General features: G+C 49.9%; 1 protein-coding gene across 1 annotated transcript in view; it reads left to right on the top strand.

Moving 5' to 3' along the window:
- The window catches only part of MYO18B (myosin XVIIIB), a 232,926-nt gene that overhangs the window by 180,033 nt on the left and 36,564 nt on the right, over positions 1–16,329 (top strand). Inside the window, exon 39 of the mRNA XM_008686684.2 lies at positions 14,902–15,032. Coding sequence (XP_008684906.2) covers positions 14,902–15,032 — 131 coding nt within the window. The remainder of the gene's footprint in view (positions 1–14,901; positions 15,033–16,329) is intronic.

Raw genomic sequence — 16,329 nt, forward strand, 5'->3', positions numbered from 1 at the left:
CACATTTCTACTGCCCAGTTGCACTGATTCCATGAATCATTTGCATATGCAAAACCGAGAGCCTGCTATTTTAAAAACTGAGGGTGGGTCCTTCCAGTACTACTCAGTAGGGTTTCCTGGGCACATGTGCCCTTCAGTACTTTGAGTCTTTAGAATATAGAATAATGATACCTCTTGGAATGTTAGAATCATAGAAACTGAACCCAAGGGCTCTTAGACACTTGGAGTTTCTCTAGTTTTCTCTCCAGCAGTCAGGACAGGTGACGCACAGTGGTTTCTGTGCTTCTCAGATTCTTTTCTTTTTTTTTCTTTTTTTTTTTTTTAATTTTTGTAAAAGTAATCTCTATGCCCAATGTGGGGCTTGAACTCCCGACCCCGAGATCGAGAGTCGTGTGCTCCACCAACGGGGCCAGCCAGGTGCCCCTAGATTATCTTCTATCTCACTACAACCTATATGAAACCCCTGGAGTGGTGCTGTCCAATGTGGCAGCCGCCCGCTTCGTGGAGCTATTTAGATGTAAGTTAATTAAAATTAAATACAATTAGGAATTCAGCTGCTCACTGGCCACGAATCAAATGCTCACTAGCCACCTGTGGACGGCAGGTGTAATCTCACGCCAGCATAACCATTTGGTGTGTAACCTGAATTCTCCCCCTTTGTTTCCATCTTATTCTCAATTCCTCCCAGGCTTCTTTCCCAGGGTGGAGCCACCCAGGCCACAAGCCACTTCCTTTCTGATTCACTTTTTTACGCACTTCTGGCTCTTCCCATTGCCATAAGGGGGGGAGTGCAGTACACGCCCCGTATAGCCTCTGGGGGCTGTGGCTAACATGTTTCCCCGGTACTGGGGGAGAGTCAAAGAGCCATGTGCCTGCACTGAGAAGGACCAGTGACGCCTGCCTTCCAGTGCCGGCTGCCCCCGTGAGCCAAGCCCCTCCACGAGAAGCTCGAGCTGACCCTGAGTGCAGGGGCAGGCAGGATAGATGGAGCGGGCAAGAGCCGGTGGGCCCCAGCTACAAGCTGGATTTGATGAGGTGAGGCTGTTCCTCTGAGAGGCACATGCCGCTGGGCCGTAACCTTGAGATGCGGAGGGCACGAGAGAGAGCGCACACCGCCCAGAAGTTGTTTTTCTTTCCCGCGGAGTCAATAAATGAATAAATGGACCATGAGTGGCCAAGTGGCTGATATAATTTCAGAGTCCATCAAAAGGAAGATCACAAAAGTGTATGGAGGGAGCTTCCCCGTCTCTGTGTTCCCCCGCTGGGAGCCCGGGCTTCCTAATGTTATAGTCTGGGAGGCTCTCACAGGAGGAGGGGGCAGTCTGGAAACATTTACTGCCTGTCTGCAACAGGGCAGGCACGGTGCAAAGTGCTTTCCATGCTCTCCACGATTTGTCTAATTAAAGCTGCACTTTCGACCTTATGAGAGAGGTACTATTTTTTCTCTATTTTACACAATTTTTTAAAAAAGCTTAGAGAGATAAAGTGACTTGCCCAAGGCTAAAAAGTAGGAAAGATGAACACTGGGCTATGTCATAAGTCTCCTGGACTCTGAAACGTAAGCTCCCGATTGCAATGCTGGCATTTCTCGAGCAAACGTTGCGGGTGCACACAGATCCCCTGGGAATGCGGTTAAAATGCAGATCCTGTGTCAGCAGGTCTGGGACAGGGCCTGGGCATCTGCATTCCTAACCAGCAACCACGTGATGCTGCCAGCCAGGCACCTTCTTTGGGACGGCTGGCACTGTAATCATACTCTCGCCTTATCCCAGACCCCAAGCCACGGAAGGCGGAGGTTGATTTTTTCAAGATGAGGTCAGACAGCAGGAAGTGGTTTGTTCAGGATTCAAATTCCCATCTGTCTGATCCGGTGTCTGTGTCTTTTCTAAAATGTAGTCTCCTGTCCACCCTTTTGCCTTAAGCTTGGCTTTTCGCTGCATTGGATTTTGCCACTCAGGGAATATTTTGCAATATCCAGAGACATTTCTGATGGGCACAACTTGGGGATGGGGTGCTGCTGGTGTCTACTAGGTATTCATCCTGAAATGCATAGAACAGCCACCTTCCCGGCACCCCTAGCAAAGAATGATCTCCCTCCCCAAGTCCATGGCGATTGTCAATTGATGTCAATACGTCAATAATGTCAGTAACACTTCTTTCTAACAAGAGTCTTCTTCAGTCCAGAAAATAAAAATTCACCCAGAAGCCCTGTCTGAAGGCCACATCGTGCCCTTGAATTAGAGGAGTCGGTGAACCCTTGGAACTATCCCCCACCCCCAAAAGCAGCACAAGTAAATGAGAGTCATAACAACCAAAAGAAAAGAAAAAAGCTGATTTCCCAATCAATAATTGTAACTTTCCACTGCTTCGAGATGAAGCCAGAGTGTTGGCGTCTCTAGAACATCCTCTCGCCTCAGCAGATGGAAGCCAATCAAGTCTGGAAATCATTGTCTTAATCTCCGGTCATTATCACGCCTGGCCGCACGCTGTTTATCGGCGTCTTTAGCTGTTAGTGTCGCATGCACTGTTTTCTCTGACAATAGCTCCCACCCATTTCTCAGGCAGCTGGCATTGACTGCGGTCCAAGCGCGGGGAGGGCCGGGATCCGGCATTGATCGTCAGTACCCGCAGCTCCGGTCCAGGTCGTGTCTGATCACTTCTTGGGCGGGGACCGCATCTAGGAACGCAAGACTGTTCATGAAGGTTGATGTACCTGGGAGGGTTTGTTTCTGTTTAGTCACGTTCACGCGTGGTGGTGCCTTGGCTTGTTGGGCGCGTCGGCGGGGGCCTCAGTACTTACGAAGCGACTGGATGTGCCTGAAGAGAAGTGGCTCTCTGGAGAGGGGAAGAGGCCATGTGATAAATAATGATCTCGTGTGCATACAGCCCTTCACAGTTTACAAAGCACAGGGACGGGATCGGGGCCTCACAGAGGTCTCGACTGCAGACAGGGAGGGACCTGATGCCTTCTGCGGAGTCAAGGGGGCAGACGCCAGCATGGGTTCCTGGCTGCTGGGGAGTCAGGGCGGGGAGGGGTGGTGGACCCGTGTCCAGCTCTTGGGTCCGCAGCATTTCTCAATCTCACCGCTTGCAGCCTTTTCCTGGCTGTGCACAGCTGTTGGGATACAATCATTTCAGTCACTGCTGGCCTGGATGACTTTATTTGGGGGGCTATGCTCCTGGACTCGTAGGCAGTGTCTGCAGTCCTAAGCCAAGTCTCTCCTGGGGGGCTCTGGACACATAAAGCTGCTGACAAGGACGAGGCTTAACCTGATGGCAGGCGGGGTGAGGGTTCGCATGTTTGCATGACTCGTGAGCTGGTGGTGAGGAACTGGGGCAGAGAGGAGCATGTTTTGGTGGAGAAGGGGACAAGGGGGATTTGGGGGACCAGGTCCGGGGCATTAAATCAGTACGGCTAGTGGGGTGCAGGGTTGAGAGGCCTGGATGCCTAAATGAGGAGCACGAGAGAGCCAGGGGAGATGGGGGGAATGTGCGAAAACATCACAATAGAGGAGCCCCTGTCAACCTGTCACATGTCACAGGCTGTCACCCGGTCGTTCTGGGAACAAGAAAGAGGGCTGATGTTTATGGAGTACCCGCTACGTCGTATGCAGTGGGGCAGGCACCTTCCACCCGTGAGCCTCCAGCTAGTCCCACAGCACAGCCACGCTGAAGTCATTCCCGCCTTATACATGAGCAAACTGAGGGTCGGGTAGGCGGGGGACAAGATTGGCCTAGGGTCATTCTGTAGGTGATGGAGAAGGCATCATGGAGGAAGTGCCTATGAAATGGGTCTTGAAGGATGAGTAGGAGTTCATTTGTCGGCAGGGAAGAGCATTCCAGGGAGAGGAGCAGTAGGTGCAAAGGCACAGAGGCAGGAAGGAGCATGGCAGGTTTGGGAGCTCTGAAGACCATGGGAGTTCCTAAGAAGTGGCGTGCAGAGTGTGGGGTAGAAAGAGAAGAACCTCAGAAGGTGGGCTGGGGGACTATGAAGGGCTCTCTAGGCTTAACCACACAGTTTGGACTGTGAGAAATAAGGAGGAACAGGGGCTTTTTAAGCAGGAAAGGACATCATCGGATTACAGAGATTCTCCCTGGGGCGATTTCTGGGATGGAGCACGGACAGGGGGCTGGGTGGAAGAGAGGGACAGCAGTTTAACAGCAAGAGAACGCTTAGGGGATGATGATGGACGCCATCTCCACAATCATGAATACAGAGCAGGAAAAAGATCCAAGAGATTAGCCCATTGTATTGATGGCTACTTGAGGCCCAGAGTAGGGACCCCGGGGGTATGGAATAAATTGCTCTCACGCTACCCTCTGTCGGTACAGAACCCAGTGGACACTTGAGAAATTTCAAAGTCCAGTTTCCCTATTTCTGCAATCACATGGACTAGTGGGCTGAGAAGACATATGAGCTTCATTTCCATTTAAATTGAAATAAGACATGTCAAAGGTGGCCTGGTAATTACCGCCTGGAACAATGGCCCTCTGATGCAGGAAGTATAGTGTCGGTGTATGTAGTACAGATAATTTTTGCATTGGAGACTTAATTATGTTGATATAATTATTCCTCTGTCAGGAAAATCGGATGGCACAGATCTGTCATATTTGCATTTGAGCAGAAAAATGAAATGCCTTCCTTCTCTTTTTTCAGGAAGCAATTGAGTGGGTGACTCTGGGGAGTCGGGAGTGGGGTGTTTGGAAGTTCACTCCAGGTCAGCATGTCTGACTGCGGCCAGGCCCTGCTGGTGTCAGCCTTGAGAGGGGTGGACAGTCCTTCTTTGCCCCGTTCTGAAGATGTTGCATCAGAAGTCCCAGCCTGGGGTGGGGAGGGGGGCCAGTTGTAGGGCTGGGAAAGCCATGAGCTCTGAATAGCTAGAGCTGTGAGGAAATTTAGAGAGTTGGGTTTATTTCATTTTACTTTACTTTATTCTATTCTGTTCTGTCCTATTTAAATTTAACTTTAATTTAATTTGCTTGCAAACCTTGCGATTCACTCGCAGCAAGTTGCACCCTCCTGCCTCAAAGCCTGAGAGCCTCCCTCCCCCTGGCTGTCCCCATCCCATTGGTCGGAGAGAACCCCAACCACATTCCTTGTACAAGGGTCTAGGGCCTGCCCAAGGAGTCTGTGCCCCCCGCCAGTCCTCACCCATTGGAGGAAACTCGGGACTCCAGAAATCAAGTAAATGGTCCCTCCTCCCCATTGGAACCCCAGGCCATAGCACCTTTATTGCCCAAGTTGTGGGGGCCGGTGTTTAGGCAAAAATGACTCATGATTCAAAGTATGTGAAACAGAAATCATAAAGAGAGGAGCTCACTTTCTAACCGAGAGAGGACCTAGGTTCTAGTCCTGCCTCGGCCAGCCAGGGAGTGGCCCAGCAACCTTGGCCAGGAGGTCTCCTGCTCTGGCCTGGTATATGGTGTGTGTGTCCGTGGCTTCCCTGCGTGATGTGGGCAAACTCATGGCAGGTACACACAGCTGAAACCTTCCCCAGGCCAGATCTTCATCTGTTCGATGTCAAAAAGCCCAAGTTGCCTAAAATGTTCATCTTCCAGAATACCGTAAGAGCCTTCAGGCGATAGCTGGGGGCATTTTAAAACAATTAGGAAAAAGAGCAGGGAGGACAGCTACAAGCAGGTGTCTGGAGTCCCAGGCTCTTCTGTCTCGAGATAATGGACAATCCCGGGCAAGCCAGAGCGGTGGGGTGGGGGTCCTGGGGTTCCCTGCTTGTCTGCATGGCTAACTCCATTCTGCCGTTAACGTAAAACCGTTTTACATGACGTGGGGAAATGAACACAGGATGGAAATATGCCAACTTGGTCATTAAGAGGGGTTGTCCCCAAGTAACAGACTTGAGGGCAATTTTTAATGTTTGTTTTGGTTTTGGTTTTTTTGCCACTTTATTTTCTCAATTCTCTATAGGGAACCCTGTTGGAACTAGAAAAGAAAAGAAATGACTTCTCAAAAAAAAAAAAATGAAAGAAAAGATCACATGGTGTTTTATCAATATGCTAGGGCTGCTGGGGCAAAGGGCCCCGCACTGAGTGGCTTAGAAAAACAGAAAAGTCTGACAGCTCTGGGGGCCAGAAATCTGAAATCAGGGTGTTGGCAGGGCCGTGCCCCCTCCCCCCCATACATGCCGGAGAAGGAAGGGCTCCATGCATCTCTCTTAGCTTCTGGTGGTTTGCTGGCCATCTGTGATGTTCCTTGGCATGGAGATGCATCATTGTAATCTGTCTACACGTGCCACCCCTCCCTGTGTGTCTTCATGTGGTTTTCCCTCTGTGTCTCTGTGTCTTTTTTCCAAATTTCTCTTCTTTTTACAGGGACACCAGCCATATTGGCTTAGGGCCCGCTGATGAACTCATTTTAACTTGATTATATCTATAAAGACTCTGTCTCCAAATTCAGTAACGTTCTGTGGTACTGGGGATCAGGATTTCAACCTATTTTGAGGGGCGGGGGGAGACACAATTCAAACTATAAACAGATTTGTTTCTAGAAATGGGAGGAAGTTCGGGATGGCTGTGGTGTTTTCCTTAGTGGGTGGTAGAGTCCATTGAGATGGGGCCTACACGTCAAGAACGACCAGTGTTACTGTGTTGGTCAGCTTCCAAGATGGTGCCCGAGGATTCTCTCACCTCTGGTGTTCACCTCCCTGCATAGCCTCCTCCCATATTGTACCAGAGTTGGTCTTTGTGCCCAGTAGATCGTCAGTAGTGATGATACGTCACTCCCGAGGCTGAGTTATCCAAGGCATTTGGCATTTGCCCTACTCTGTCCTGGATCACGTGCTTTGGCAGAACTGGCCACCATGTCATGAAGACGATCCAGCAGCTCAGCAGAATCCCTTATGGTGAGAACTGAAGCCTCTAGCCAATAGCCATGTCAGCGAGCCTTCTTGGAAGGGCCCCTCTGGCTTCTGTCAAGCCTTCAGACAGCCAGCGCCCTGGCTGCCATCGTCACTGTAACATCAGGACAGATCCTGTATGAGTTGTCCTTTACCACACACTTGGTGGCTTAAAATAACACAATTCAAACTCCCATTGGTTTGGAGGTCAGAAGTTTAAAAATACACCTGAAAGGGTTAAAATCAAGGTGGAAGCAGGGCTGGTTCCTTCCCGAGGCCCCCAGGGTAACCCATGCCTTGCCTCTTCCTGCTTATAGAGGCAGCCAGCACTTCTTGGCTCCTGGCCGCTTCCCTCTAGTATGAAGTCACCACGACATTTCTACTACCTTCTTCCCCACTGACCGCCCCCCCCGCTCCCCTCTTGCAAGGACCCTTCTGATTACATTTAGGGCCCGCCCGGATAATCCAGGATAATCTCCCCATCTCAACATCCTTAATTGTATCACACCTGCAAAATCCCTCTTGTCATGTGAGTTAACATATTCCCATGTTGTGGGGACAAGGATGTGGACATCCTGGGGGGCTGTTATCCATTCTACTGTAGGCTCTGAGGCACAGCCACCCAGAGAAGCCACTCCTGGATTCCTGACCCACAGAAAACCATGAGAGATAATGAATGATATTGGATGTTTCAAAACACTGGGTGTTGAGGCAATATGTTATGTAGCAATAAATAACTAATATAGACTTTGTAGCCCAGCATTTGATGTTGTAATATCTGAAGATTCTAATTCCAGATTTCTTATAACTTTTTCCTTGAAATATACGTATATATATATTATATATATGTATACACACATACACATATATACACACACATTCATACATATATATACACACAACACACACATATACATATCTCTATATATACATCTATATAAAATAGAAATACTTATAAATAGATAGATAGATAGATGGGAAAGTATACAGATCTTGTAAATACACAGTTCGACAAATAAAGCCTGGGTTGACCCTGGATGTGTCTGTGCTCTGTGCCAGTGATTCTCCTGGTTCCTCTCAGATACATTCCTGCCCCTCCTCTGCTCTACTCTAAATTGTAGGGAACTAGGCTTTCTAGTTTTCTTGCCTTGTGGTAGGGTCAGCCAATGATAGGCAGTGATGGCCGATTGAAGGACAGGGGAAGGAGAGAAGCCAGGGTATTTCTCCCTCTCTCACACTGCCTTGGGGATCATCCCCAGCAGCAGCGGAGACGCTGTAATTCCAGATCCCACTAGGGATGCCCCTCTTCCATGAAGCCACCTTCTACCAGAGCCTTCCATTGGATGACCCAATGTCTTAATTTTTCCTTCCTGCCCTAGGTTGGCAGTGCCTTCCTGCCATTGCAAATCTATCCTGGTTTCTCATCTTTCTATCATCTGAATAACCAATTCCCTGTATTAAATTCTTTTATTTGGATGATCTAGAGCGATTTCCATTTTCCCGACTGATACGGGCTCCTCCGAGGCACTGTATTAAATCCTTCCAGCTTCAACAACAACAAAAAAGCATCAGGTTTATAGACTTCATTTTCTGAAAAATGAGGCTGTCCTTCTACACAATACCTGCAGGCTTCATACTTTCTGAGCCTTTACTTAGAAAAAAGGACGTGTGTTAGGTATCACGTGTATGCCCACATATTAGGTATACCAGATGGACACAGTTAGACATTATTTTGTTTGTTCCATGCAATGATCTTTTGCTGGGAAATAATGCTGGCCTGTTACCGGATGAGGAACTGAAAGTAAGGGAAGATTAAGAACTCTTCAAAATTCCCATGGGCGTTTCACTTGTCCTGTTCCTCCCATGTTGTTGGTAGCTTGCATCTCCCCCTTCTCCACCCATCAGGGTCTCTCCCTAAGGGTGGTGGACTTCCACTTGCCTCAGTTCCACAGAGCACTTACCATTTTTAAGAGAAATAGCCCCCTCCCCTGCCACCCAGCCAACTAATACCAACCTCTTTGAGGACACAGAAGGCATTTCCGGGAAGGTTGAGTAAATTGTGGCAGGGCTGGGAGTTCTGGTTGATGCTGGTGGGTGGACCACTGGATGAAGTGCTTAGCTTGGTAGTTCATAGAGTGGACTGTGGCCCAGAGTGGCTGCGTCTCTGCAGTGATTGATTGGACATGCCTGCTGCAGGTGTAGAAAAGGGTGGGCGGAGTTGTCAGGTATTGGCTGGCCCTTTGGAAATCGGCAGGCCCAAGCTTGCGTCTGCGTGTCACTTTCTAGCTGTGTGACTTTGGGATCTTTGATGAGTCTTTCTGTGTCTCTTACCACATGATAAACATAGAAACAAACAATTAGCTTGCAGGAGGATTCTGAAGAAAGGATCTTGCATAGTGATGACCACCTTCTCCCTGGTCCCCCTTTGTGCTGAAGGTTGGGCTCTTTTGCAATCTTAAATAAGAGAATCTAATGCATAATTTTGGGTTGTCTATTGGGTACACCAAGTCTTAACTTTCCCAGATTGAGACTGAACACTCATGTTAATGCTCGCTCCATTGCCAATATGGCCTTGAACTCTGGCCAGGACACAGTTCACAGGGCTTTTTATCCGCCCCCCCCCCCAGCCTCATTTCTCCCAGACAAGTGACTCTGGGACAATTTGAATGAAACAGTGGCAGTTCTTCATCATCTTCTCATTTCTTTCTGGGCAGACTGCCCCCACCTCTGGAGACACAAGCATCCTTGGATAAAGCAGGAGCGATCAGAGGCAAAGTAGGAAGGAGCTGTGGGCTGGGGTCAGGACTCCTGGGTCTGACTGCAGATCACTGTGTCTTGACTGTACGACCCTGGGCAAGGGATTTAACCTTTCCGAGGCTCAGCCTGTTCATCTGTAAAATGGGGATAATGAGGCTGCCTTGGGAGGTACTGAGCAGGTGGTCCAGGGGATTGTTCCTCACAGCGTAGACAGAAATAAAGTCCTATATTTTTTAACCTTCTGCTGAGAAAAGTCATTCATATCCTTTGCAGAAGCTCTGGAGAAGTATAAAAAGGGAAACCAAAATCACCTGATATCTCACCACTCAGAGATAATAACACTGCTATTACTTTCTTGTAATGTTCTCGAGTTACTTTTTATGGTTTTGTATTGCACTTGACTCTGCCCATGTGAGACAATAGAAATAAATATATTCATGTAATAGTTCAATAAATATTAATTAAGTATACGCTGTGTTAGACTGGGAATGTTCATGCATATGTCTCTGAATAGACACATGTGCACACATGTTCGTGTGTGTTTATATGTATTTATAATAGCGTATGTATTTATGCGTAAGTGTTTCTTTTTAGTGCTGGGCTCTGTAACATGAAGTTTCTATTTGTTTTTAGTGAATCAGAAGAAAATGACAAAGTGAGTTTTTATCAGGTTTCGGGGGTGTTTTAGATAGTCTGATTTATAATAGAAACTACACGCAATTAATTTTCTTGGGGGACATCTTGAAAGGATGGAGAGGCAACATCTAGGGCACAGAAACTGATGCGAGAGTCCTGTGCATTTGCAGACAGGAGACCGGCCCCTAAAGATGCCCTAGTTGCAAAGAAAACAAACAGCAGTTGTAAATATTAGCCTCTGATCGAACATCACAAATTGCAGCCACTAAAGGAGACGATTTTAATTGCAGCCACTAATTATCGTATGAACAACCTCCCACATGGGCAGCTCTGTGTGGCATGCTCCAGGGGGAGTAGCTCGGGAGTTTAACAAGGGTTAATGATTCTCTTAAGCGATGCCGGGGAGGTCAGAAGTATACACACTGCTTTCACTGTATTTGTCTCTGGATGCATGGTGTGTCTTTTGTATGCATTCGTGAGTGTAATACCCAGGCCCCTCCTTCGTTTGCCATTTATAATCATGCAGTGACACCATTCATTCGATCCCCAAATATAGATGGAGTGCCCGCTGTGTTCCTAACACCAGCAATACAGAGAGATTAGGTCCCTGCAAGAATGTAAGCTCCATAGAAGTTAGGACTTTATCTGCATCATCTGTGTGTAGGTCAGTGCTGGCACATAGTAGGTGCTCAATAGATGTTTATTGAGTGAGTGGATGGCATATGAATATATGTACACACATGTAATGAACACAGAATATATATAGTAATATGTTGTGTGTCATTACAATGTGTATATCACTATTACCGTGGTTACAGATTAACATGGGCGTGTGATATATCTATTAGTGGGTTTCTGCTGTATGCATTACTATCTGAATAGTTTCCTATCCTAATTTCTCCTCCAACTTCTTCAAGTCTCTAAAGAGAGAGAATAACAAAGAAGACCAGCTTTACACTTGGCCTCAAAATGCAATGCTGTGTGCATATGGCAGTCCCCATTCAAGCTCAAGCAATGTTAGCCACATGTCTTGGGGGTGGAAGAAGGCCCCAGACTCCCAGACTGAAGAGTGGGTGCCTCCCTTGTGCCCCCCTTCTTGTGGACCTCCTCTGTGTCTCCGGAGCAGTCTCTGGCTGGGGTCTTGTTTGGTCTGCCCCAGGGACAGTTTGCGGCATCACGTGCATTCCCCTAATGACTTGGTCTCTGCAATCAGCAAACTCTATTTGCTTTGCAAGTTGAAGCAGAAAAGGTTAGCTGATTGCTGATTGCACAGACTCTGGATTTCCCCAGTCCGTCTCCTTGGGGTGCTCCCACTGGACCTGATCTGAGTCCCCTGGGCCCCGTCCTTGGTCCATATACCCTCCTCTAGGAATGGTTTTCTTGCTCACAGCTCTCCTCGCTCTGTCTAACTAACTCCTCCCCTATGATGCCCTTGGTTGCATCCACGTCTTTCCTCTGCAGGGCACTAAAAAACATTTGGAGCCAGAGTCCTTATTCGCCTGTGACCTTGGCAAACCTCAGGGAGGCACCGCTCCCCGTGCTAGTTGTTCCTCATTCTCCTCTGAAAAATTGACATGGTAGCAACGTTGGCCAAGCCTTTGCTCTCTGGAGGTCAGAGAGGTTGAGTAACTTGCTACAGGTCACACAGCCAGTAAGGGGCAGAGCTGGGATTCGAACCCAGGTACCCTGGCTCTAGAGGCTGCTCTGTCTTTCACAATATTACAGATTTGACTCAACTCAGTTCCCGCTTTTCTCTGCCCCTCTGCTTCATGCCAGCCCAGAGCCATCCATCCCTGAGACGCAGTGCCTGTCCCCTGTGGCCCTGTCCTCAGCCCACCAGGAGGCTCCATGAGGGTTAAGACTTCAGGCCCTGCTTGCTGCCTCTGCATGACATTGCATGGGCATTGCTCCCCAGGCACAACTGGAAGGGGACATCAGTGTTCTTGTGTCATCCTTGGGCTCAGGAGACCTAAAGAGCTGTCACCCGAGAACCCAGGACCTGGCTGCGCACCCGAGCTCCGTGCTCTCCCGGCCACATGACCTCACACGGGCCATTCTGCTGCTCCGCTCCCGCTTTTTTCAGCTCCAAAATAAACATTCACCCCATGCCTAAAATGGCCCAGACGTGGACTTCGGCTAGCATCTCCCTATCTTACGAAGACACAGGTGCTCCGTCTCCTGGGAGACCGTGGTCGATTCTGTCACCCTAGGAAGGAGCTGAGCTCAGACAAGTGCTCCTCTGAGATTCGGGGACTTTGTACCCGGCCATTTTTCTAAGTGTCTTTAGGAACTGACATGCCAGCGTCCAGAGGCAAGCGCCTCCCCAGCCATCCCCTGGTATGTGTGATTTCCTGTGGCAGTCCACTGGCCTCCTGCCCGGGGGCCCCTGCCTCGGACCGGCTCTCACCTTGTCAGTACCAAGATGGGGATTTCACAGCTGGCAACTTCAATCAGCGACAGCGCACTGGCAGCCCCCTCGTCACCCCCCTGCCTCTCTCCACGCTGCTGCTTCTCAGCTCCACTCTGCCCTTAGCCTTCTCAGTCTTTGCTCTCCCTCGCTCTCTCTCTCTCTCTGTAAAATGGGAAAACCTCAAAATCAGATGAAAGGCACAGACCCACAATACCACCAATAGACAAGCCGCTCTGCAAAGGAGAGCCTGTGTGTGTCCCCGTAATGGGGAGCAGCCCTGGTCCTCCCTGACTTTTACTGGGGGGTGTGCACACCCAGGAAGATCAGTGGCAAGACTGGTCTTTAAATCCAGGCTCTGCACGTTACCGCCCCGAATGACTTCACTGGCCTCCACGTCTTCCTCTGCAACAGAGGGAGAACAATCCCAGGCTCAGAGAGGGGCTGTAAACTGTTTCAGGTTGCACAGCTAGGGAGTTAAATGGGCAGCTGGGAACGGCACTTAGATCTGACCCTAGATCTTTCTATTTTCACCCTTCCACACTTTCAGCAGTTGGTATATCTGTGTTCCTTCAAGCAACAGTCAACAGGGGCGCCTGGGTGGCTCGGTCGGTTAAACGTCTGACCCTTGATCTCAGCCCCAGTCTCGATCTCAGGGTCGTGAATTCCGTTGAGCACGGAGCCTCCTTTAAAACAAATAAAAATAAATAAAACAACAGTCAACAAGTAATCCCTACATAATTAGAACGGCTTAAAAGAAAAATTGTATCCATAACCCCCCCAACCCATTCATCCTCATCTATAAATATCACCGGCTTCCTAAGTGTTCTTCCGACTGGATGTGTGTTATTTGCAGATAGATAGGGGCACGATAGTCCCTGTTCTATTCCGTTTGCTTAACATTATTCCACAGAAACATTCCACGCTGCTGCAATCCTTACTTCAAATGTTAATGCCTGCCTAATGGCATCGAAGAGACATGCTGTGATCCCCCTAACCAGTCCCAGTTGTTGGGTGATGAGGCTGCTTTCAGCTTCTGCCTGTCCTCAATCCCACAGCTCCAAGCATCCTCTGGTACAGAATTTACTAGGCCTTTTGACTGATTCCCTGTAGGATTAATTCCCAGCAGGTGGGATTCTAGGTTTAAGCAGAGGTGTCTCAGCCTCGGCACTATGGACATTTGGGTGAGGTCATTCTCTGTAGAAGGGGCCGTCTTGTGCATTGTAGGATGCCCAGCACCGTCCCTGCCTGTACCGGCTAATGCCAGTAGCACACACACCCCCAACAAACTGTGACAATAAAAATGTCTCTAGGCATTGCTCAGTGTCCCCTAGGCTGGGAAGCGGGGGGCGCTGGCAAAATCACTCTCAGTCGACAATCATTATGATGAAGGGTAGGGGGGGATGACATAGGCTGCCAATAGAAATTAGAGGTTTTCCAAGGTCTGGACAGAATCCGATTAGGGCAGGATCAGAGGGAAGAGGGGTGAACCCTCAGAGGGTAGTCAGAGGCACCAAGCTGGAGAGCCAGCACGGCCATTAAGCCTTTGCTTCCCCGGGCCTCAGTTTCTTATCTGCAAAATGGGAGCAATAATAGTGACCCACAGCAAGGTCATCAGGGTAAGACACTCCACACAACGCCAGGCACAGAAAAATCTCAGTACATGGCAGCGGTGTCCGCTTGCTCTGGGAGGAACCCCTCTGGCTTATCCATCTTTGCTTCTGCTGCCTCTGGGGGTGCAGAGTTGGGGGAGTCGGCATGGCAGAGTTAACAGGGAACCATTCTTGTCTGCCTCTCCCCACCCAACTGATCTCCCGTTCCAGATCCATCCCTGAGGCAGCCGCAGCTTCCAGAACCAGCCTCCGCGACTGTTCTGGGAAACAGGAATTGGTCCGTACATTCACTCATCCACCCAGGGTGTCCCACCTGGTGCAAAGCGGGTGGTGCATGTTCCTAGCATGGCTCTGGGGTCGGACACACAGGGCTGAGACCCCCAGTGTGGGTGAGTGGGCTCTGTCTGTGGGCCATGCCCTCATTGGCCCCCAAAGCATCCATGTCCTCTATAAAATTCGAAGCATCTGTCGGAGGGTCCGTAACCCCATCTGTACAGAGAGGGTACCTCAAGGGGTCCCTGCTACGTACTAGGTGCTCAGCGAACACTAGGCTCGGTGTCTCCTCCCCAGAAGCTCTGGCAGGCGGGTGGGTTCTTGTCCAAGGCCAACGTGCGCTTGTGGTCTCTGTCTCCAGGAGAAATACGTGGAGGAGCTCGCGGCGGTGAGACAGACCCTCCAGACGGACCTGGAGACATCCATCCGGCGGATTGCTGACCTGCAGGCAGCCTTAGAGGAGGTGGCGTCCAGCGACAGTGACACGGAGAGGTAACCCACGGGCCCAGGTGTGGCTGGGTGCAGCAGGGGGATTCTGCCCTGGAGCATTCTAGGGTCTTCAGTAGACAGAATTCCCACTCTCAGTTCTGGGGGCCGCATCTGCGGGGAGACCCGGATGTGTTTAGTGGTAGGAGGGAGACCTGGCTGGCGTGTGTGAGGAGGGACAGGATGTTAGCTTCCCCTCTGGGGTTAGCATCTCCTTTAGCATCTCCTAAAAGCACCTAGCCTCGCTCTCCAAGCCTTCGCGGAGGCGATCGGGGGAGTGCTTGCAAAGTGGGCTGCAGACTGTGTTTATGGGCTAGTTTCATGTCCAGTCTGGACCCAATTCCCTCACATGCAAAGTGGACATAATACTTTGGACCAACCCCATCAAACTGCTCTGTTTTGACTACTTTGGATATGCATATCGACCTTTCATGTACTCAACCCACGGCCTACCTCGTCGGGGTGTTGGTGAGAGTCAAATGAGGTACCAGATGGACACCACTTAGAACAGCCCCGGGAGTGCACACGGGCTGTCGGGTGTAAGCTGTGTTTGTGTGCATAACGGCCATCTCTTCTCAGAGGCAACAGCTGATTCAGAGATGCAAGATTAGACAGCTGGTGATGGGCCAGACCGCTCAAATTCAATGTCAGGGCTTCTCTCCTTTCTCAGGAGACAGGTTGCTTCCTACCGTCTCCACTCAAGTCTCAAGCTGCCACAGGCCATTGGTGGGCTCACCTGGAGGGAATTCGAGGTGTCCCAGGTGGGCACGTGGGCCCGGGCTGTCCGGCCCCTCCAGATGGCCCATAGCATCCTGTTCCCTAGAGCTCCCTTTGTAACCTTGGCATGTTACTTCTCTGGAAACCACAGCTGCCTGTCTGGCTGCTGTTCCTCTGCCCCCATCCCAGCCTGTGCCACGAAGCCTGGGCAGCAGGGAGAGGCATTTTCTTTGCATTGCTTTGGTAAGAAACAGGGTGCCTTAACCTAACCTTCCGATGTGGCTCCCTCCCTGCACACACCTGCGTGGGCTGCATCGGCCATTGCTCCCTCTTGGTCTTTGTCTCTGCGCGGGATGATTCATGTTGCAGCCGGAACAATCCAATATCAGACCATGAGTGCAACCCTCTCCACTTCCACGAGGACCCTGAGAGAGGTGCAAGGTCACACAGCAAATTAGCATTGTGCACCAGGTGAGAACCCAGGGCTGCTGAGTGTCCTACCCTAGGCCTTTGCCTGTCACACCTCCTTTATAGGGTGAAGCCAGGGGCCAGCTGCTGACCTGCAGGAGGCATGGGTGGGAGATGG

The sequence above is a fragment of the Ursus maritimus genome, unplaced genomic scaffold, assembly GCF_017311325.1.
Source record: "Ursus maritimus isolate PB19 unplaced genomic scaffold, ASM1731132v1 scaffold_33, whole genome shotgun sequence".
In the NCBI taxonomy this organism is placed as follows: Eukaryota; Metazoa; Chordata; class Mammalia; order Carnivora; family Ursidae; genus Ursus; species Ursus maritimus.